The sequence below is a fragment of the Pholcus phalangioides genome, unplaced genomic scaffold, assembly GCF_987345545.1.
Source record: "Pholcus phalangioides strain wild (caught in Gottingen) unplaced genomic scaffold, Ppha-v1.0 ptg000019l_1, whole genome shotgun sequence".
Taxonomy (NCBI): Eukaryota; Metazoa; Arthropoda; class Arachnida; order Araneae; family Pholcidae; genus Pholcus; species Pholcus phalangioides.
In genome coordinates this window covers 10,628,054-10,650,181 of record NW_028301612.1, presented here as the reverse complement: position 1 = coordinate 10,650,181, position 22,128 = coordinate 10,628,054, and the positions used below count along the sequence as shown (strand labels likewise).

General features: G+C 34.3%; 1 protein-coding gene across 2 annotated transcripts in view; it reads left to right on the top strand.

Annotated features, from left to right (window-relative positions):
• Positions 1-22,128, top strand: part of IntS3 (integrator complex subunit 3) — a 77,766-nt gene that overhangs the window by 4,524 nt on the left and 51,114 nt on the right. For both annotated transcript variants that reach the window (XM_089248112.1, XM_089248113.1), the window contains exons 2-13: positions 4,617-4,700; positions 4,988-5,071; positions 6,559-6,672; positions 8,537-8,621; positions 9,734-9,800; positions 11,170-11,311; positions 13,147-13,276; positions 13,561-13,658; positions 13,864-13,911; positions 14,019-14,250; positions 15,240-15,319; positions 16,263-16,354. In XM_089248112.1, the coding sequence (XP_089104238.1) occupies positions 4,617-4,700; positions 4,988-5,071; positions 6,559-6,672; positions 8,537-8,621; positions 9,734-9,800; positions 11,170-11,311; positions 13,147-13,276; positions 13,561-13,658; positions 13,864-13,911; positions 14,019-14,250; positions 15,240-15,319; positions 16,263-16,354 (1,256 nt within the window). The remainder of the gene's footprint in view (positions 1-4,616; positions 4,701-4,987; positions 5,072-6,558; positions 6,673-8,536; positions 8,622-9,733; positions 9,801-11,169; positions 11,312-13,146; positions 13,277-13,560; positions 13,659-13,863; positions 13,912-14,018; positions 14,251-15,239; positions 15,320-16,262; positions 16,355-22,128) is intronic.

Below are 22,128 nucleotides of genomic sequence, written 5' to 3'. Positions count from 1 at the left end.
TATGCAATTATCTCACACATGGGTCATTCCCAGAAAAAAAAAAAATGTAGACCTACATTCCACATGAGAATAAAATGAAAAATTCAAAGTTGAATTTTCAAAATAAAATTTATCTCAAATTATAGTCAATAACTTCAAAAGATTTTATAAATATTTTTCACTTTTATTTTGTGGTAATATTTTAATTTTTTTGATTTTATGACTGAAAATCGTGGATTTCGTCCACTCTGTTATGAAAACAAATATCATTGTAAAAAAATAAATATTTCTGCTGTTTTTGTCTCTTATAATGAAATCAGCTCATTTCTTAACACATATGCTGAAAAAAAAGTAGTTTTTCCCTGTTATTTTGATGGTTTTTCATGATTTTTTAAAAATATCACGTATAAAGTTTATTTTGTACATATATTTAACGACTTATAAAATCAACTTTTTATTTCTGACAGACAATGGGTTGGTAATTTATAATTTAATATTTTGGTTTGAAGTGTTCTTTAATCTTTTTGCCTGTGAACTGCAAAAATTCTTCCCGTAACACAGAGTGGACAGCAGGGACGGTCGCATTTTTCGTAAAATGCGAAGGAAGTAGTAGCCACTTTCGCAAAAAATGCGTACAGGAGGTACGAAACGGGTAGACATCCATCCATCATTAACATTTTAGCATTTTCAGAGTTGCCAACTGCTACGGATTGTTCGTAGTTTCTATGAACGGCCGCAATAAATTACGAAGCTAAGGGAGACACTCTCAATACTACAGAAATCAGATTTTAAAAAAAAAATCAGGTCTGAGTTTCTTGCGGTGTCTTTTTTTTTTCAAATTGCATCGATCTTTACTATAACGATGAATTCGTATGCGCACGTGATTGAGTTCGAGAGAAGACAAACTCGGAACCAAAGCCGCTTGAAAGATGACTCTTAATGCAGCTTTGCTCGGAACCGATCTGTTTTGTCTTTGCGCGGAAGGCAATCTGTAAAGCAGCTTCTGAACCCGCCGCTCTACTGGATGCCCAAACGCGCAAAAACTTGTTTTCTGTCAAAACCGCCTCGCGCTCTGGGCTAAAAACAGGTTTTTTAGTGCGTCAAAACGGTGGAGTGGACAGGTTTTTCGCGCCGGGGCTGGACCCGGCTTCATTTGCATAGTGCATGGTCGAGCTCACGGAACTTGTGTCGGAAAGAATGTTTCATCGTAGGTGCCGTAAGAGCTCTGATACGAAGAAAACAGGCATGGGGGGGGGGTGTCTAGGGTTAGCAGAACCAAGTAGAGTCGTGCCTAGAACGAAACAAGAAGATATATGGGGGGGTCTAGGGTTGCAAGACGTCCATGTATACGGCCCACAAGGGCGTATGCACGTTGGGAGTGCATTGAATATCCATGAATTATTTAGGGACTTGGCGACCTTGGAAAGTTGCTTCGGGAGGGGGGGGGGGATCATGTTGTCTGAGCCATCTAGGTTCCAGTATCAATAAGGTGATGTTTTAATGAACTTTCAATTAAAATAGAAAAAAAAAATGAAATTTTTTATTTTTTTCATTGCACTATGATTATGACGTCCTAGAGGGGTAACCCCCTCCCCCCTTACATGGAAAAGCTGAACATTCATCACTACTGACAAACTTTAAGCCCATGTTGGCATGTCTGCATTTTGCTAAAGCTTTTTTCCCATTTTCGCTGTTTTGCTAAAGGAATTTTTTATCTAGCTTAAACCCTGGTTGACAGAAATGTTTAACCGAGAGAAAGATATCTCAAATATATATTCTAAATAGGCACTTTTATTTATTATATATATTTTTATTTTTTTAATATACGTTTGTTTTCTAAAAAAAAGATGTATAAAACTTGATAGCTGTCCCAGAGACTTGATAACCTTTGAAAAACATTCATGCCATGAGGAAATTCAAAAAAACATGCCCCCGTCCCTTGTAGTTTGAATTTTGGTTCTGGTAAAGAAGTTTAAATCCGGTCATAGTGGACACTGGACTTGCCCCCTCAGCTGTATATTATATCATTGAAATGATTTTTTTTGTTGAAATGAAGTATTAATTTGATGTTATGAATCTCACGTTTATGTCTCTCCCATTAGTAATCTAGAGTAGATTGGGGTGGGGGGGGGGTAGATACTGGAAACAAAAATAATATAAGAAAATAATGCTAATCAGGAAAAGCCAGAGAATCATGAAAATGGTCTCTGGGAAAATTCTTAATATTTGGGAAGAATCTAGGAAAATTTCAGAAGTTACTAAATGCCAAATTATTATTACCACCGCCTTTATTTATGTGATTGTTTCAGTTTGTAGTGACAGTGTAATAGGACTTAGCTTAATTGCACCAAGTATTTTCAGTGCATTACAATGGGGCACTGGTTTTTTTTAATGTGATCATCACGTATTCCCAAGGGATCAGCATGATCCGTCCATGGAATTTGTTAGTGTTAGTAAACATCCATGCCTGAACCGGGATTCGAATCCAGACCTTCACAGTGAGAGGCTAGCTCCCTAACCACTCGTCTGCCAGGCGGCAAGTTTTCTCTGATAAAAAAAATATTTTTTGTATAAAGCCATAAATTCTATGCACCCTAATTGCTAGATGTTGTACTAACATAAATATGGTTGGGCTTTTGACTTTACTTTTCGTATTAAAATTGAGTTTGCTCGTTTTTTTTAGTAAAACCCAATAAATCTTTGAAAGAATAAAAATGTATTACCTATGAAGCAATATCCTGCATATCGGAAACACATCCATTAATTGTGCAAGAAACAGTCTTGTCAATAGAATTGGTTTTATTTAGTTGATGTGCTGAATGGCCCTTTGGTTGTGCGTCGAGAGAATTCAGATGTCTGCACCATATATATGATACTGAGTTGCCACCACTCATTCACTTTAATGGGGGAAGGGGGTGTTTATTCATTAATGCTTAATTAAATTTGAGCACTTATAAGAAAAAAGCAAGTGAGGAGAAAATCAGGTGATATGAAAATATATGTATTCTTAATGATTAACAAGATTTGTAATTAATAAGCGGTCAATTTTAATTGAAAAAAATATGGTTTAAATAAAAAAATCATGAATTTTTTTCATACCCTGCAGGGTTCCCTCTTGTTGTTGTACTTTCCTAGTAGGAAACCTACTTGTTCCTTGTAGGAAAGTTCCTACTTGTACTTAAGTTCCTACTTGTACTTAAGTTCCTACTTGTACTTTTCCTACTTTTTGGTGAAGAATACTGAATTTATACACTTATACACTTTTTATAGAATACTGAAATAGTGCTACAAAAATAAAAAAAAATAAAAAGTTAGGGATTTTTTTATTATATGATTATGTTGTCTAAAGGGGGGGGGGACCTCCCCTGTCCTACTGTTTAGTCCAATTTTTTCTAATTTTTTGAGAGAGCCCTGAATACAGAATGTATTGTCAAATAATGATGACCTTTACTCATACTAAAATGCCCCTTATGACACATTTCCCTGGATCTGTGCCTGGCAGTGATTTTGAATATCTTTACTACTTAACTTTGGTATTTAACAAAAAAAACATGATGGAGACTGTCTTAGAGGGTTTGAATTGAATAGATAACTAACTTAAAATTTCGAAATCTCTTAACTGAGAAAACTTTACTTAAAACCATCCATTCTGTTGTGTTACTTGAGTTTTTATAACGTGACAGAGTGGACAAATAAACCTAGATTTTTGTTTTCTATAAAAATTTAAATGATTGATGAAAAATTTTATATTTTTAAGCATATATCTCCATGCACTATCACTTAATGTTGATATAGATGAAAATAAAACATTTAATTGTTTATGATAATGAAACGTAATAGAGTGGACATTCAACAGTGAAAAATCTGGTACTAAAGATGTAACATGAGTCTTAAGTTGTTTTGCAAAAGTTAAATCCAAAAAAGTTGATCAAGCATTTAAAGTGAACCTTTCAGTGAGCTCAAAATTGTTAAGATTTAATCTGGTATAAAAATATATTGCCTAAATGACCGTAAAAGAGGGGAAATTTTACGATGGGAAAAGTATCTACATTTTTAACAAAAAAATAGTTTTTCATAAAAAGAAATTTTCTTCAAAATTTTATTGCCTGTTTTGTTTATCTATGGCACATATATAAAATGTGATTGTGTGTATGAAAGTTTTAGTTGTAGATCTGAATTTTTTTTTTAAAGGCTCCTTATTTAACACTTTTTTCCAAGCCGGGACAGTACGATTTTGACGTTTTTCTGCAAAGATAGATTTAAAAAAATAAACATCTGAAAGAAATTAAGAAATACCATATGACAGAGAATTAAATGAAGAACTAGAAAAAAAAATTAAAATTACTACCAGAATGATCTGAAATTTTGTAAAAAGATTTTAGTCTTGGGACATGTTTTGCAATATATATATATATATATAAAAGCAGGCTTCATTCTGATAATTTGAATTATTCATTCATCTCTATTTAATTTATTATATTTTGTCAGAATAATAAGTGGACTTTATGATTCACTCAGTGAATGGAAGTTATTCCTTTTGTGTCTCTTGCCTTTTATTTTTTTCTCTGTGAATTTTCAGTGTATGCTACATGCTTTCATCGTTTTTTCCTCACCATTTATACTTTGAAAATTTTCAGAAGTATGAGCGTTGTTATACGATGGTAACTGGACTTATTAATGGTGTATCTGCAGAAGAAGCACATGATGTCCTCAATGCCACAGTGAGTTAAAAATAATTTGATTGATAGAGGATGTTTTAAAATAAAGTTTAAATCTCTTTCTGAGTGATGAAATTTAATATATTTTATATTTTGAAAAGTAATTGTGTTTTTTTTGCCCAAATTAGAATATATCTACTTGAAGTTGAATTCATGAATGATAATACCAATTTATCTTATTGTCTGAATGTTTTTTGCTATTTTATTAAAATTTAAAATGCTATTTATTTAACATAGGCCTAGATGCTTATAGGTGCTTATTATTTTTTTCTTGTTTTCTTTCGTTTTAGGTTTGTAAAAATACTCAAAACCACGAAGACGTCTCAGTTGGCCTTTTGATTGGTATCCTCACAGATCCTAGTTCTTCAGCAAGGGTATGTTATTTTTTTGAGTGTCATATATTAATTTATCTGTGCTTATAACTAAAGTGTCTTACATTTTGTATTTGCTTCTTTGAATTATGACCCCATCTAAAGCACACCCACTTACATCTGATTCAAATACGACCATTGCCCTAATCTAATACATCCATACCTAAATCATCAATTCTTGAAATGGTGGGCTTATGAATGGAGCATAACCTTTAGTGTTGATAAGCACATGGTCACTCATTTTGGTTCAAAAAACCCATGTTTCACTTACGAGTTGAATGGTATTGCTGTCCCAGATGTAACTAGGGTCACCGATTCAGGAATTCTCATTGAAGAGTAGCTTAGGTTTTCTGACAATTATTCAGTGGTGGTCAAAAAAGTGAATAGAATGCTTGGTTTCATTCTTGAAAGAGATCTCTTCATGTTCTCCTAAAGTCATTCTTCCAGTTCTCTGAGGCTTAGTTCGTTCTGGACTGGAGTATGCCATAAGGTTTTGGAAATTATACCTACAGAAGGACATAGACTTGGTTGGGGGGGGGGGAGAGATGCAGAGAAGGTGCGTGTGGCTATGTTGGCACACAAGGCTTGAGCTATGAAGAGAGACTCAATTTCTTGAATATGTCTACATCGGAAGAATGCCGGGGGACATGATCAAAGTGTTTAACATTTTCAATGGGGTAGACCAGGAGTTATTAATACACCGTCAATCAACTGCTTCAACAAGACAACACTAGTATCGTTTAGTAACAGACAACTTCAGGTTGTGGTGTATCTCAGAGTTTTTCCTCTAATAGGGCTTTTAATAAATGGGATGGCTTACCTCAGGGGGTCATGAGTTCTAACACAATTGACACGTTTAAAAAAGAAGTATGATAAGCATAATGGGATAAATCAAAAATCTATCTATATTTTGAGTAAGACAACTATAATCTTTTTATGTACAATGCATTTTTTTATATTAATTATTAGTTTTTTTTGTGATATATGTTCTTATATTGGGTTGCTGTACTTAAGTTATATTTGACAACCATATTTTTTATGGTCATCTTTTTTCAGTCATCTCATTGTGTAATTTGCCTGTTGTGACCTTTGTGTTTATACTTGTACAAAAAGAAAGGGATTTTTGACCTTATCCAAAAGGATCTACAAAACAGTCTGCTTAAACTAGAATTCCCATTTAATAAAATTAAAAATCTAATTTTTTTTAAATCATTTGCATGATTGTTTTCTGGCTGCAATTCAGGCTATGAATTTCTAAAAGTTCTGATCTCTTCTATTATAGCTTGGAAAAGAAATTGATGTTGGAAATCAGTTTGAAATATAAATCTGTGATATTAAATAAAGATTGTGTGATATTAAATAAAGATTGTGTGCTATTTTCTGAATTTTCTGTTTCGATGTGCATTAATTTCAGCTGATGTATTATAATGTATATTGAGTTTCTGTAAAGTATTACTGTACATTATTGATGTTTCAATTTTTATTTTCAGTATTACAGGGACCTCACATATATTGCCAGGGATGGGCTACTCCTGGTTATGAACAATTTAAATGCCATAGTCATAGAAAAGTACACAAAGCTTTTAGATTCGTGTCGGCAGCAGGTAATATTAGGAAAATGATTTGCTTTTGAATATCATGCTCAACAATATACAGTGTTATCCTAAATTTTGTTGAAATTATTTTTATATGGTTTTTCTTGTTCAGTGTTGCTCAACATTAATAGGCCCCAGGGCCAGAAAAAAGGTGAAACAATGAACCACTTAGCTATATGGGTATTTTTTACAGAACTCTTCAAGGTATAAGTGGCTTAGCAACTTCAATTCCATCGGAATCAAATTTTTAAAACTCTCTGCAGGCCACCCACATCTTATCTTCAGGGACCGTAGGTTGTGAAACATTGTTCTAGATAAATTTATGAATTCTGAGCTATTATTTTCAATTCAGTATTATACTGAACTCATTGAATATTGCCAAACATCATAAGAAATTTATATTACTCAAAATATAAACCATCTTGATCATGGGTCTGTGAACCCTAGGGGTTACTGTAACATGTACATTTGTAATCCTATGGCAGAAAGTATGTTTAGAGCTGTTCAAGTTTAATACTTGCTAAATGCTTGTCAGAATGTTTTCTGGTACAACGGTGCCAAGACAACTGTGCAGTTGATACCACAGGACATTCCCTTCATATTCGGCAAGTAGCACATTGACCTGTTTATGAAAGACAATAATAGCAGTCCAGACCTGCCAACTCTCCCAATTTAGGCGGGAGACTCCGGATTTTTCATCCTTCCTCCCGCTCTCTGGATTTGTAAAAATTTCTCCGGATTTTGGCAGAAAATTAGATTTTACGCGAGCTTTCACGTTGTCGTGGTGTCAATGATTACCGTCGTCATTAGGGAAAACACCCATAGAAGACAGCTGTAGTCATTTCCATCGAGCAGCCATAAAAAAAAGTCTCTGTGACCGCATTTAAGCAACTGGCAAAGACGCGACTTCGTTTTCGTAGCGTTTATCGCCAGTCATTTATCAGGGGCATGACCTTGGTTGCCAAAATTCCTGTATAATCGTTATTGTATTCCATTAACAGCCGTGCGGTAAACACGTTTTTTTCGTCCACAGCTTTGTAATTTGAATTTTTTTATAAATCATTTCTTCCAATTAAACATCTTCGGAAAGAAATATAAAACTTTAAGCTATATACAGCTAAATATATAAAGCTTTTAAGAATTCATATACCCAAGACTATCAATCGCTGATAGCATCCACGAAAGGAAACACTTATACTTTATGAACATTATGTAGATGCGATTTCTCTATTCTGCATGGAAAGACTGACATGCGATTAAATTCTTCTCAGGGACAATGCAGAACCTGCCTTGGGGGGGGGGGGAAAGAATGTACCTTTTTTTTTTTTAATTTACTAAAAAAAAATGGTTTTTTTTGAAATTATCTTTTTATGAACTTTGTTTTTGATCGAGTCTATGAGTGTCGAGGGGGGGGGGGGATTCCCCCCTCGGGAGAATCTCCAGATTTCAAAAGTTGGCGCGTCTGGCAGTCATTCAACGTTGCCTATATATTGTAGGCTCAGTTATTGTCCTTGTGTGCAAAGAATTGTGCTGCCAAATTGCAACATGGTTCTTTATTTTCTTATTCAGTCTTTGTCTAGTTTTTATACACTGTACAAAAGTAATTTTAAACACATCATGGCCCAAAGCTAAAAGCTTTGTGCACCCATGATCCCAGTCGCAGCATATAATCATTTCTATCCTGTTAACATTTTTGCTTTCAACAAAGTTTTGCATATACTTTATATTTGAACACTGTACAGCATTTTTACAATATCCTAACTGTTGTATTTGTTAATGTGGGTATTGGTTATTTTTCTCTAAGTTTGTGGTGGTGAGATTATGTTGAGTTATGTGGAAATTTTGCAATTAACTTACTGGTTTCATCTTTTAGCTGCTTTGGTTGGTCAAAGAAATGATCAGAAGTTCAGTGACTGGTGTTGATAGTTTGTGTTATAATCTTCTGCGGCAAATTGCAGGTAAATATATTTCACTAAACTCCCTTCCTCATATTTTTCCTCACTTTATACCCTATTGTTGTTATAATATAAATTCTTCAATTGAAGTAGTTGTTTATGAAGTGCTGCTTTATTTTGTTTTCTTTATTTGACTAGTATGCTACTATATTTGCTATTTAGGTATGGCAGCTGATATAAGTTTGACTGACAAAAAAGTAATTTAGTAAACCTACTATTTAGAGATAGACGCCTTTTTCTCAGCTCAAGATATCAAGGAAACAGATATGTTTTCGATTTTGTGCTGAGGTCAACTCGGAAAGGAAGGTCATCTGGGTTCAAGTTCCGGCGGAGACCAGATGACTTTTCTTTCTGAGTTCACCTCAGCACAAAATCCAGAGAATATTTTTCCTTGATATATTGGGCTGAGAAAAGATCTCTGTCTTTACCTCCCCCCTAGTGGCTATTTTCCGAAGTTGAGAGAGGCTACTAATGCCTCTACTTCGGCTCCTAAGGCAGTGGGTGCAATAAAGAAGGCAGGGTTGTGTCTCCAGTGGTGTGGATGGTAGTATGCTTGCCCGGTTTACAAGAAGTCCTGGGTTTGAGTCCCGGCAGAGACCAGATGACTTCTTTCCGAGTTCACCTCATCACAAAATCCAGAAAAATATGTTTCCTTAAACCTACTATTTACCATCATGAACGTGTTTGCTACCACTTAATTTATATAAGACAAGATCTATATAGAGGTGTTGATGCAATTCATTTTTATTTATTGAATAAATTAAAACTTTGCAGATTATTCTATATTTTAAGATCATTTATCACAAATTGTATTTTGTATATTGAAAACTTTTCATTATAAAAAAAAAATTTCAAAATTATTTTTACATAAACATAGACTGAAAAAATGCACTGGCACATGTTATCAAGACATAAATGCGTCTTCAATGTGAGACACATAGTATATGCCAACCAGTGATGAAAGCCTTGAATAGCATTAGAAAAAAAATGTGAAAAATGAATGTGGGGTTTGGTGTATCTTCCTTTGATTTAGTTTTAGGCGAAAATATGATTGTTGTAATTGTCATGTTTTAACCGCATGTATACACACCATCTTTTAATGTATTAAAATATAGGTGGTGATTTATCTCCTAAGAATGTTTGGCTTGCAGAGTCTATGCTGGACATATTCATCGAACATAAGTAATATGATTTATCTATATATATAAAATTGATTTCCTGTCTGTCTCTGTGTGTCTGTGTGTGTGTATGTATGTTCTCTATACAAATCTACAATTTTAGATCGATTGTCGCCAAATTTTGCATATATACCAAATGAGACCCGACTTAAACCATAGGCTACTTTAAAATTTCATCAGAGTAGGGCAAATGCCCCAAATGGGCAAAAAACTGTCGGGCAACAATGGTTTTTGGGCCTCAACAATCACTTTCCGAACGTTTACTTTGGTTTCCGTGGTTCCCTAGCAATGTGTTTAAGACTTGCATATGCCTTTACAATGGTTTGTCATTTCTTCAATGCTGTCAGTATATTTACAATAGTTTATGCCTTTGTAATGGTTTGCCATATTTTCAATACTCCCAGTAATTAGGTTTTTTGAATGACGTCATAATCATCATCAGCATCACTTTGAGGGTCAGGAAAAGGGTGATCCTCTTAGAAATCAGTGTTAAAATTGCCGATTTCAATGTAGAATTGCGGAATTTTGGTGGTGTTTTCTGTCACATCAATAATTTTAGAAATTTTATTGAATTCTAGATTTTTGAAATATTCAGTTTGCTTAGGGCCGTATTCACTGACATGGTTTAAACCTGTAGATATAATTTTTTGATAAGAGATCAACATAGATTGGTTAAAACCCTGAATTTAACCAATCCGTGTTGATCTCTTATCAAAAAATTGTGACTATAGCTTAAACCATGTCAGTGAATACCACCCTTAGAGATATACGAAGCCCAGGAGATTAAATAGGAAATAATTATCCCCGGACCTACTTTTGCGTTGGATATCCATGCAATAACATTGATTTCAACGTTTTATTTATATCTTCTCAAGCATGAAAATTAATGTCTCCGTGTATTATCTTTCAATATTTAACTGCATGAATTCATGTAGTTTAGGATGTTTTAAAATTAATTATGGGCCCATAAAGTACATCAAAGAAATTCCACAGCTTTAACTAAGCATTTTTGAAAGCTGGAATAGGCAGATGATAACTCGAAGTTCAAAAGGGGGGGGGGGGGAATCGAAATACTTAGCGCCCTTAAAAAAGGGAAAAAAATATATTAATTTCTACGTTTCTATAAATCTAGATTTGTTTCTTTCATGAGTCGCGCTGGAAGTCGCCATATTGGTTAACTTTGACACGGTTTGTATGTCCCTCAAAGAAAGAGGGAGATATCGCATGATCCAAAAAGCCTCATTAAAGAAAACCCGAGCAGCGCCGGGTATTACAGCTAGTAAATAATAATTTCTATTTGTGTTAATTTTATTTCAAAAAATGTTTGTATCAATGGAATTGCTTGAATTCTGAATGTTACTATTGTCTTGCAGGTTATGGGTGGAAAAGTTTTCAATTTTAGTTGCAACAGTTGTGTATACATATCTTCGGTTAATTGTTGACCACAATAGTCCTACGTATACAGCGCTAAGGCAAAAAGAAGTCGACTTCACTGTGTCTCTGTTACGAGAAAAGGTATTGAACTTTGTTGATGTGTCAGGTCTCTTATCTATACTGTTTTAAACTTGTTTTGGAGGGGGGGGGGGGAACAAAAATCCAAGCACATTCAAACTCACATATAATGCCAGCAGATGTCAGTCCATTCCGATTCCTATAGAGCACGATGTTAACCAATCCTCGTTTTTAACATTAATGAAATGCAATGACCTCAGATAGAATGACATTTTCAGCACAGTTGCTTTGGTTTTTGTTGCATTTCCGAAAGAATTTGAGCTGAAGCATCTGTCTTTTCTATTAATAACTGTAGCAGTAAGAAACAGGATTTGTTTTATAATTGTTGATTATTGTTTCATTTTCATCCATCAGAGTTTCTAGAAACCATGGATTCCCCAGTCGATTTGTTGTACAGTCAAACCTTATTATGTGTCACCTCACTTACCAGGTCACTTTTTGGGAATCCAAATTGTCTCAGAGAGCAACAGTCCTGCAAACAGTACAAATATTCAGTCACTAAACATCACTCACTTCACTTCTGAGATATAGATGGCAGCACTGAAAAATCATACACAACGCTAGATATGCACTCAGGCTGTTAGGTACACACACTTACACTTTCGGCACAACTCACTAGGTAGTAAATTGCCTATGGCGATAGACCTGAGTTGTGCTTAGTTTGGAAAAAAAAAAAAGATTTCTTATATGGGAATGGTTCAACTGGAAATTATTTTCTTGGTTAGCTTTTGCTGATAATAGCAGAAATTCCCCTCCCCCTTTTTAGAGAGAAAAAAGTGTTACCTTTTTTTTTAGCCGCTCAATATTTTTGTCTAATTTTTGATGGTTCAAACAAACTTTGGCTGGATGATTATCAAACACCGTAACTGTGTTCACCCAACTGTCCGAATGTTCTCAAAATTTGAAAAAAGTTTGTTCGCCTTTAAAGATAAAGCGGCTTTATAGTGAAGGAATATGAAAAATCAAATAATTAAGAAACTTGTGTCTGGGCTGGAGACTACACAACAGACTTACTTCACATTTCTATTTTCTTTGGAGAAAAGGATTGCTTCATCAACTACCAGGTCCACACAAATAAAACTCGCCAGTGTTTTTTTCATGGAAAAATAAACTTTTTTGAATTCATGAAGAATATTTCATCTTCATTTATGATGGTTCTAAAAGAATTAAAGTGCCATACAAGATGACAATACTTTGGTTTTCATAAACATGCAGAAAAATTTGAAAATTTTTAAAAATCAAAAAAAGATATTCTATGTTTTTCAAATGTGTAATTATGTACCAAATAAATATTAATTGATTAAGAAAAACTTGGGTAATCAATTTTCATGACAACTTGTTTAAATAACAAAATTTGGTTTTTTCTGCATGAATAGAAGGATACAGTGATCAGTGCAGTCATGGCTTACTCTGCTTATAAGGTTATATTTTTGGTCTCAAAAGAGTGACGCATTAACGAGGTTTGACTATTTCTCCAGGGATCCAGATCCTCAGCTCTGATTGATCTGTGCATTCATTATCTCTTAAGCCTTTTTTGAAGGGACTTTTGGAATTCACTTCACAGTCCAGTTCAAGCAATAAGCCACCATGAAAAAAATAATTTTTATTATAAATTTCAAACTTTCAGTCCATTGAATGCCATTATAATCTAGTTTCAATCGAGTTACAGACAAATGTGTAATTTGTCTGTTTTTACTACAGTATTAATGTAATAGCTCTCAGATTATAATTAAATTGATAATTTTTCTAATTATTAATTGTAGAACAAATGTATTTCATATAAAAGTTTTTTAAACTGCTATAATTTTTATCTGTTTATTGATTGATTCATTGTATAGTTTTCGGAGTGCATGATGATAGGACGGGATTTAGTTCGCTTACTTCAAAATGTTGCTCGTATCCCAGAGTTTGAAAAGTTGTGGAAGGAAATCAGTAATAATCCTACGACGTTGTCTAATACTTTCACAGGTATGTTTCTTAGGTTGATGTAGAAGAGAGAGATTTCTCAAAATTTTGCCAAAAGATTTAACTGCATTGTGCATTCTGCTCTGCTTGAGCATGCAGAAAATCTGCTTTTGATAGCTACATATTCTTTAGATTTAAAACCATCACATTTCAAAATTTTTGGATGAAAAGCAGTATATTTTATATTTTTCCAATGAGCATTTTGTAGTTTTTCTCATTGGATTGCTTGTCAATATGAATGAATATTCTTTGAATGGTAAAAAAATTTTTATTTTATTTTATTTTAGGTGTGCTGCAATTATTAACAACGCGAACATCGAGGAGGTTTCTGTTGTGTCGTTTAACACCTGATATGGAAAAGAAAATCCTCTTCCTCACCTCACAAGTATGCTTGCCAATTTTGTATCAGATTGCTTGCAAGTTATGTATTAAGTGTGTGCATTGCTTCAATTTGCTTTTCTAAAAAAAAATTAATTGAAGTTTAAGACTCTTCTTTTCCTGGTTTGAAACCAAAATATTTCCTGAAATAGATGCATTATTTTGTTTACTATGAATTTCATTCCAACTATTTTATATTTCATTTTTTATAGGTCAAATTCGGCAATCATAAAAGATACCAAGACTGGTTTCAAAGACAGGTATTGAAATGAATTTTATGGGTTTAAAATTATATTTCTTATGTTTTCTGTAACTTATTTCACATTTTGGTTTTTTACGTTTGTTTAAAATAATAATCATTTTTCAGTATTTGTCAACACCTGAGAGTCAGTCTTTACGCTGTGATCTTATCCGTTATATTTGTGGAATCATTCATCCTTCTAACGAAGTTCTGTGTTCCGACATCATTCCTCGCTGGGCTGTGATTGGCTGGCTACTCACAACTTGCACATCTAATGTTGCGGCATCAAATGCTAAACTATCGTTATTTTATGATTGGCTTTTCTTTGACCCTGAGCGGGATAACATTATGAATATAGGTTTGTGAAATTTCCTTCTCATATATTTTTTGCGTTTTTTTATTCTGATGTCATACACAATGAATATGGTTTTTTTTACAAATGCTATTTTTTGTTTCGTTTCTCTCGTTATAAATTTATTTTTTGTTTGGAGGCGGGAGTATGTGGGTGCCATGCAAGGTGGCATGAATTGTATCAAGCAACTTGAACATAATGGAAAGGCTGTGTGCACTTTTAGTAAATTTATATATATTCTTGTATTTCTGTCAAATTAAAGTATGCACACACACACACACAGGTAATTTTGTAAACTGTAACAAGGGCAGCTGTTTGTGAGAACTCTGTTACCAATAGCAAACTGTGAGTGGGGGGAAAAAGTATAATGTGAACAATACAGACATCAATGTGATTTGAGATCAGTGACCTTTAGCTTGGATGTGCTGCTTGATGTAAAGTGGAAAAGCTTCCATGGTCAGTCTCAATATATTTTGTAGAACAGTGGCTCTCAGACTTTCGCCACCTATGGCTTCCTTGCCATGACATTTATTTATGCACCCCAGAAAAGTTTTAAAAGAATCATTTCAAAGCACTGAATCGGTACACATCAATTTCACCAGCCCTTTGCAATGCCCTTGACAGCGGTTGTAAACTTCCTAGAACTCATGATGTAGACTTTAAGAACCACTATTTTATGATATTGCTTATGTCCTTCAGATAATTCTAGAAGAGGTGGTCCTGAGCTTTTGAATATAAGTCAAGTGTCTGATTCAAATCACCAAAATGGGGAAATTGGATGATTTTAAGAACTTTGTCGCAGTTGTCATATTGTAATCAAATAAAATCCAACATTACCCTGCAATAATTCTGTTCTTTCCTAATAATCTCAATAAGCTTATTTTATTTGCTACATTCACCATCATGGAGGTAATGGTAATATTTTTGTTGATGTGATGGGACTAAGGTTTTTTAATCAAGTAATAATGTTGAAATTATTTTTCTTCTGTTCTTAGAGCCAGCAATTCTTGTTATGTATCATTCCATGAGGCCTCACCCTGCCATTACCGCCACTCTTCTAGATTTTCTGTGTAGGGTATGTATATTTTGAGTCACAATATATCTTGATTTCTATTTTGCTTGATTGTTCAGCTTTCATTCTTTCCATAAATAAAATTTTTTTCTTTTGATTAACTGCATCAAAAGGCAGTTTGTGAAGTGGATAGACGAAAATAATGTATTGTCAGATAATCAGCATGGGTTCAGGAAGGGGAAGTTATGTGTAACTAACCTCCTTTGCTTCTATGATCACGTGACGAAGATTTGGGTAAGGGCAAAAATGTAGATGTTGTTTACCTTGATTTCCAGAAGGCATTCGATCGTGTCCAACATGGTAAACTCTTGAAGCTTTTACACAAGATTGGAATTGGGGGCAACTTGCTGAATTGGATAGAATCGTGGTTAAGAGATAGTTCGCAATGAGTTATGGTGAACGGGGAATGCGTTGTATTTGTATTTATTTGTGTTAACTGATAAATATGGCAATGGTACAAATTATGGTACAAAAGCATCATAGTAAAAAATTATTTGAGACCACGTTTGTTCTGGAGCTATAAAAAGTTGTTGAAACCTTTCACTAGACAGCATCTTGATAACCATGTTCCCACACATTTTCTGGCATGTCCTAAAAGTTGAGCAGCATGCTAGAAAAATCAAGCCATTTCATCAGAAATCGAAATGAGTCTGCTAAATAAAACCGATGAGTTAAGAAAGAAACTTATTTTGGTGTCTGCTTCTTCAGTTGCTCCATGTTGTACAGCTTGACAGAGAATGGAGCCTGTACATAGACAAAATATTTATTATATTGTGAAACTTTTGTTCATGTTTATCTTGTGAATTAGGATTCAAAGGAAATTTTAATTTCTGATTTGATTGTATGATTATATAAAATTTAGAGTTTGTGATTTTTTTTTTTTTTTTGCAAACATTCACATTATTTTGTGTAGATTAAATTCCATTTTATTATCTTTATCTTGCAGATAATGCCGAATTTTTGTGTGGGTCTCAAAAATCAGGTCAAGCAGGGCATTTACACTTCTTTAAAACATATTTTAGAGAAAAGGGTCTTACCGTGAGTAATTTTCTGAACTTTTTTGATTAGAATAAATATTAACCCCTGGACAGTGATGCCTGATTCCAGTTTGGGCAACAGAAAATTTTATATTTGTGATTCTGATCATTACATTTGTGACAAAACGAAATTGTGTTTTCTTCTCCATGAAGCCTGAATTGAGTTCATTTAAATTTTTTTGTTGATATAATGTTGATATAACAAATAAAAAAAAATATTAATGTTTGGTGCATTTTTCTGAAATAAATTACACTGTCAATGGGTTAAGAGCCTTCATTTATGCTTTTACATTCAATAGTTCATTTATATATGCAGCAAATATATTGTAATTAAGTAAATTTACATGTAAGTCAAGTCAACCATGAGAAGCTAGTTATTTTATAATTTTTTTCTACGAAATTAAAAAAAAATTAAATAGTTTAATTTCTAAGAATGTGACTCATATTCTGGCAATTTTTTTCCAAATCAAACACAAGTTTGTTTGCACTGTGTGTAAATGTATACTATTTCTGAATTTGGATTCACAATGTTGTTCCCAACCTCCTTCTGAAATGCTAGCTCATTTTTTTTCTCTCTGGGTAGGAGTTATGTTTTTATTTCAAAAAATTGGCATATGTTTCCACTTGTTCATATAGTTTTGGATGTAATTATCACCAAGCATCCCGAAATTGTTTTTATTATGGAATATGATTTAGAACATATGGAGTATATAATTTTACTTACATTGCTCCCATTTATGTTTCACCATGATTTAAATCTATACTTTTGATAATGAACATTTCATAACTTCAATTATGGGGTTTCTCTTCAGCTCTTGAGCCCCAAGTTTTGCTGAGCTATATTATTTCCATCAATTTAATTCTAAATGGTTTTTTGAAGTGGAATAAGCACATCACTGAAATCATCTTTTAGAAATATTATCTGTGCAAAAACTATAATTAGTAGAATCCTGTTTTATATAATACCGCTATAGTGAAAATCTTGTTGTAACAGAAACTTTTCTCAAAAAAATAAGCTTTCATAGAAACAATGATTGCAAATTCCAATATTACAAAATGAAAAACCTATTACAGACCTGCCAACTCTCCCGATTTAGGCGGGAGACTCCGGATTTTTCATCCTTCCTCTCGCTCTCTGGATTTGTAAAAATTTCTCCAGATTTTGGCAGAAAATTAGATTTTACGCGAGCTTTCACGTTGTCGTGGTGTCAATGATTACCGTCGTCATTAGGGAAAACACCCATAGAAGACAGCTGTAGTCATTTCCATCGAGCAGCCATAAAAAAAAGTCTCTGTGACCGCATTTAAGCAACTGGCAAAGACGCGACTTCGTTTTCGTAGCGTTTATCGCCAGTCATTTATCAGGGGCATGACCTTGGTTGCCAAAATTCCTGTATAATCGTTATTGTATTCCATTAACAGCCGTGCGGTAAACACGTTTTTTTCGTCCACAGCTTTGTAATTTGAATTTTTTTATAAATCATTTCTTCCAATTAAACATCTTCGGAAAGAAATATAAAACTTTAAGCTATATACAGCTAAATATAAAGCTTTTAAGAATTCATATACCCAAGATTATCAATCACTGATAGCATCCACAAAAGGAAACACATACTTTATGGACAGTATGTAGATGTGATTTCTCTATTCTGCATGGAATTATATTCTCAGGGGCAATGCAGAACCTGCCTTTGGGGGGGGGGGAGAATGTAACTTTTTCTTAATTTATTTAAAAAAAAAAAAAAATTTGAAAATTTTTTTATGAACTTTTTTTTTTGATCGAGTCTATTCGTGTCGGGGGGGGGGGTGTTTCCCCCCTCGGGAAAATCTTCGGATTTCTGGATTTCAAAAGTTGGCACGTCTGCTATTATAACAAATTCAAAAAACAAGTTTCTGATCGAATGAGTACAGAATGTTCTAAAAAATTGTCCTGTAAAATCAGTTTCAGAGAATTAACTTGCTGCACTATTGGGGAAAAGGGGTTGTTCTGTGGCTTGTGGGGGGGGGGGGGTGTAGGAAGTAATTCTTACTGATACATCGTATGAAAATGAAATAAAATCTGTGGTATTAGCCAGTGCTAAACGTCAGGAATGTTTCATACTGCTTCTTTGTTTCAAAATGAGTGGTCTGGAAAGGAAACAGTTCTTGATTAAAGAAAACTTCAGATCATTTCTGAAGTTGATGCTGGAGTAAATAAAAACAATCTGACATTAAAATATGACCTACCTCCATCTACTCTTTCAACATTTTTGAAAAATCAGACTAAGTTGGAATTTCAAATTCACACAGCAATTATAGGATCCCATTGAAAAAAACACTAGACTTTGAAATTTTTAAGATGTGGATGTAATTTTCTGTACAGGACATTCATTCAAGACATTTTCCAGAAGTATACATGGTTTCAGAACATTCATTCCTGAAGTGCGGCAGTTACCAGCTCACTCATATGAGAAAAAACGGAAGTTTGTATGCATTTTTAAATGTGAATTTTTTATTCCCAAGAGATCCTTATGATTTGTTCAGGGAATTTGCTAGTGTTAATAAACATCCATGCCCGAACCAGAATTCAAATCCAGACCTGCATAGTCAGGTTAGTTTCCTATATACTCGACTGTCGAGCGACATTTTTTTCTCAAACATAGTAACAAATTCATGTAAATTATAGGTGTGCCTATAATTTACATGAATTTGTTATTTCCTTCAGCTTCCACAATACTTGTACAAAAAAAAAAATTACAGATTATATTTGCCTCAAAAAAAATTCAATGCCTAATTAATCTGAGTTACTTTTGAGTTGTTTTTGAAATTTAACATCATTCTTTTTATTATCTAGAACATAAATAACTAATTTTTTTCCTTAGAATCAAATTCTGCTACAACAAAAGTTTTAACAAATGTTAAAATTCATAAAATCAGAAATTTCTTTATAATGAAATTTGGTTACAAATAATTTCTTCAGTCTCTTAGAATGGGATTACTTGTATTCAATTGTATTTATGGTGGTTGTCAGATAGAATAAACATTGAGATATGGCTGATCATCACTTTAAAATTGACACCACTGTCATTTTTTTATCGCTGTTCTCTAAGAACTTTGTTGTGGCAAAACTTGAATGAAAAGTTTTTATTTTTTTAAGAGGCTTGTATATACCAGGGCGGGACAAATCCCAAGAAAATCTAGATGCTAGAACAATTTTTCAGATGCCAAAAATTAGACGCCTGAAGAAAAAGGTCCAAAAAAATGGTTTTTTTTACTTTTTCAGGGCATAGTAATCCTCTTTCATGTTGACAGATATGCTGCTATAAATTCCAAACTTTTTGGGCTGCTCTCGGCCTGCAATTTAGTAACTGCACAAAGAAAATTTTAGACGCTGATACTAATCTGTAGTCGTCATGGCATCCTGGCACTTGTCCAGCCCTTATAATACTGTCTGTTCCTTTTAAGGCCCCCCCCCCATGTTTGTGCTTTGTTTTTCTATGAAACATGCAGTATTTGTTTTTACTTTCCAGTATCAATGAATGAATGAACGCCAGAACTTTGCCACTAGACTTATCCCGTTGCCGAGATCTCTTCCAGCCCAGCGTCGCAGCAGAGTCTGGGAACACTTTATTTTGTGTCCAAAAAAAAAACATACAAAATTTTTACAACATATTTTCCCCGGACAATTGGGTACTGTCGCGATTAACAAATTTTGTGGGGATTACAGACGAGATGGGATTGGGAGTTGGAGAAGTTACGGAGTACTTTCCAGTATCAGTAGAATTTGTTTTTGCTAGCTATTTCCATCAAATCTGCCACTCTTAATGTTGGGAAAATGAAAAGTCCATTATCTGAAAAATGTGAAAATTTCATAAGAATCCAACTGGAATTTTGTATCTGACAAAAGCAGAACTTGTTTAAGAATTTAATATCTGTAGACAACTTTGAAAAGGGTTGTATAGTGAACTCTTGATTTAACAGACTAATAGGGGCAAAGTTCAGTAATTATAATGTGCTAAATCCCAATTTTTTTTGTAAAATGTTTTATATTGTAAGCTTTTGTTTCTGATGTGAAATCAGCAAATTTGTAATGAATATGATTTCCTGCAACCTAGCCTTCAGGGGGGGGGGGGGGCACAGGTTTTGAAATCTGTGATATTTACCCAACTTGTATAAGTCTGTATAAGTTTTTATTATTAAAACAAATTCTTTCGCAATGACATGATACTCCTCTTTTTATAGAACCTTCTGAGCTTGTGAATATTTTTTAAATTTTATAATCAGGACTAATAAGTTATGTGTGTTACCTCACAAGGTCATCCAATTCATCGTTGAGATATTTTTCTCTGATATGCTGGACTGGTAATTGATAAGGCTTTTGTGATTATCAATTAAAAGAGTTTATTGTGGCAAAGGCCCATCGTCTATAGGCGTTCATTTTCATCTCAATGTTTCTTCAATGCCAGTTGATGGCGTTTTTGAAATGAAAAGAAATTTTTTTAAAAACTCTACTGAATTGCTATAGAGTGTGGGTGCACAACCTCCGATCCACAGGGTGCAAAGAGGCTCTAGCTGGCCTTCAAAAGATGTTAATAAGAAGTTGTATCAATTTGCCTGATAAATATGGCAGCCAGGGGGCCATATTTATCAGGCAAAATGAGTGCAATCGTCTCACATATCTGGCCTACAAACTAAAAAGGTGTGTACCCTTGCAAAAAGAAGGGGGAAAACCTATTAGTGACGAGCCTGGGATGGAAGAGATATTTCAGTCTTCTACTTGATGCATGCATCAGGGGTGCAAGAGCTGCGCCAAACTGCGCCGAAACGGTTCTCTTGCTACATGGTGCGCCAAGGCGCCGAATCCCTGCGCATTTGCGCCAATTCTTGTTTCTGGTTCGTGGAGGTACCGCTAATGCACTGTAGTGCGTCAAATACCGGGAATTTAGGAAAAAGAAGAATGAAAATTTTGTTCACGGGGCGCGTTCTTTCCGAGACACGGAAAAAAATACGGAGAGAGAGACTTTAATTTTTTTTCCACTTCCCACCATCTACCACAATCGCGTTATATCGTGACCTTGGAAAGTAGTTCTACTACCTTGAAGTATAAAGTGCTATACTGTTATTGGTTAACCGCCGGGCTATCAAAGTCCCTGAATGAATATGCCGAATTTTCCGATTTCGGAGACCGTTTTTTCTCCTGCGGGTTATATACTGAAAATTACGGTAATTTCGCGGCTGCCAACCTGCGTTCAAAGACCGCATACATCGAAATGAGGATTGGTTTACTCGTTTAAATTACCGACATTTTTCGAAGATCATTGGAAAAAAATGGGATCTGTTAAAACTCCAGCTAAAATATTCATAGTTTTGTCATCTAGTCACCATGCGGTCGTGTGATTACCGTCGGCAGTTGCCGATCGTGGCAATTTCGTATTGCGAAAATCCGGATTTGGTGAACACAGGGGAGGCTCGAGGAAAACAATTTCTACCCATGCGGAATCTGTTTTTGGCGCTACTGATGGCGTTGTTTTTTTGTTGTTTTTTTTGTAAACAAAGCTTTTTTCACCCTTTCCATTCCATTTGGCACCCCTCCTAGGGCGGCACGGTCCGCCACTGCATTGGTGGGGGAGGGGCATGCTTTTAACAATAGTCAAAGGAAGGAGTTTGTACTAGGAGCATGTGCTCATTTTACATAACTTCTGTGAGATACCTTTTTTTTATATTAATGTCCTAAACATGTTGGAGAGAATGAAACGTTTGCACTTCCCCTCGTGCATTGCTGGGATGGTACATTAC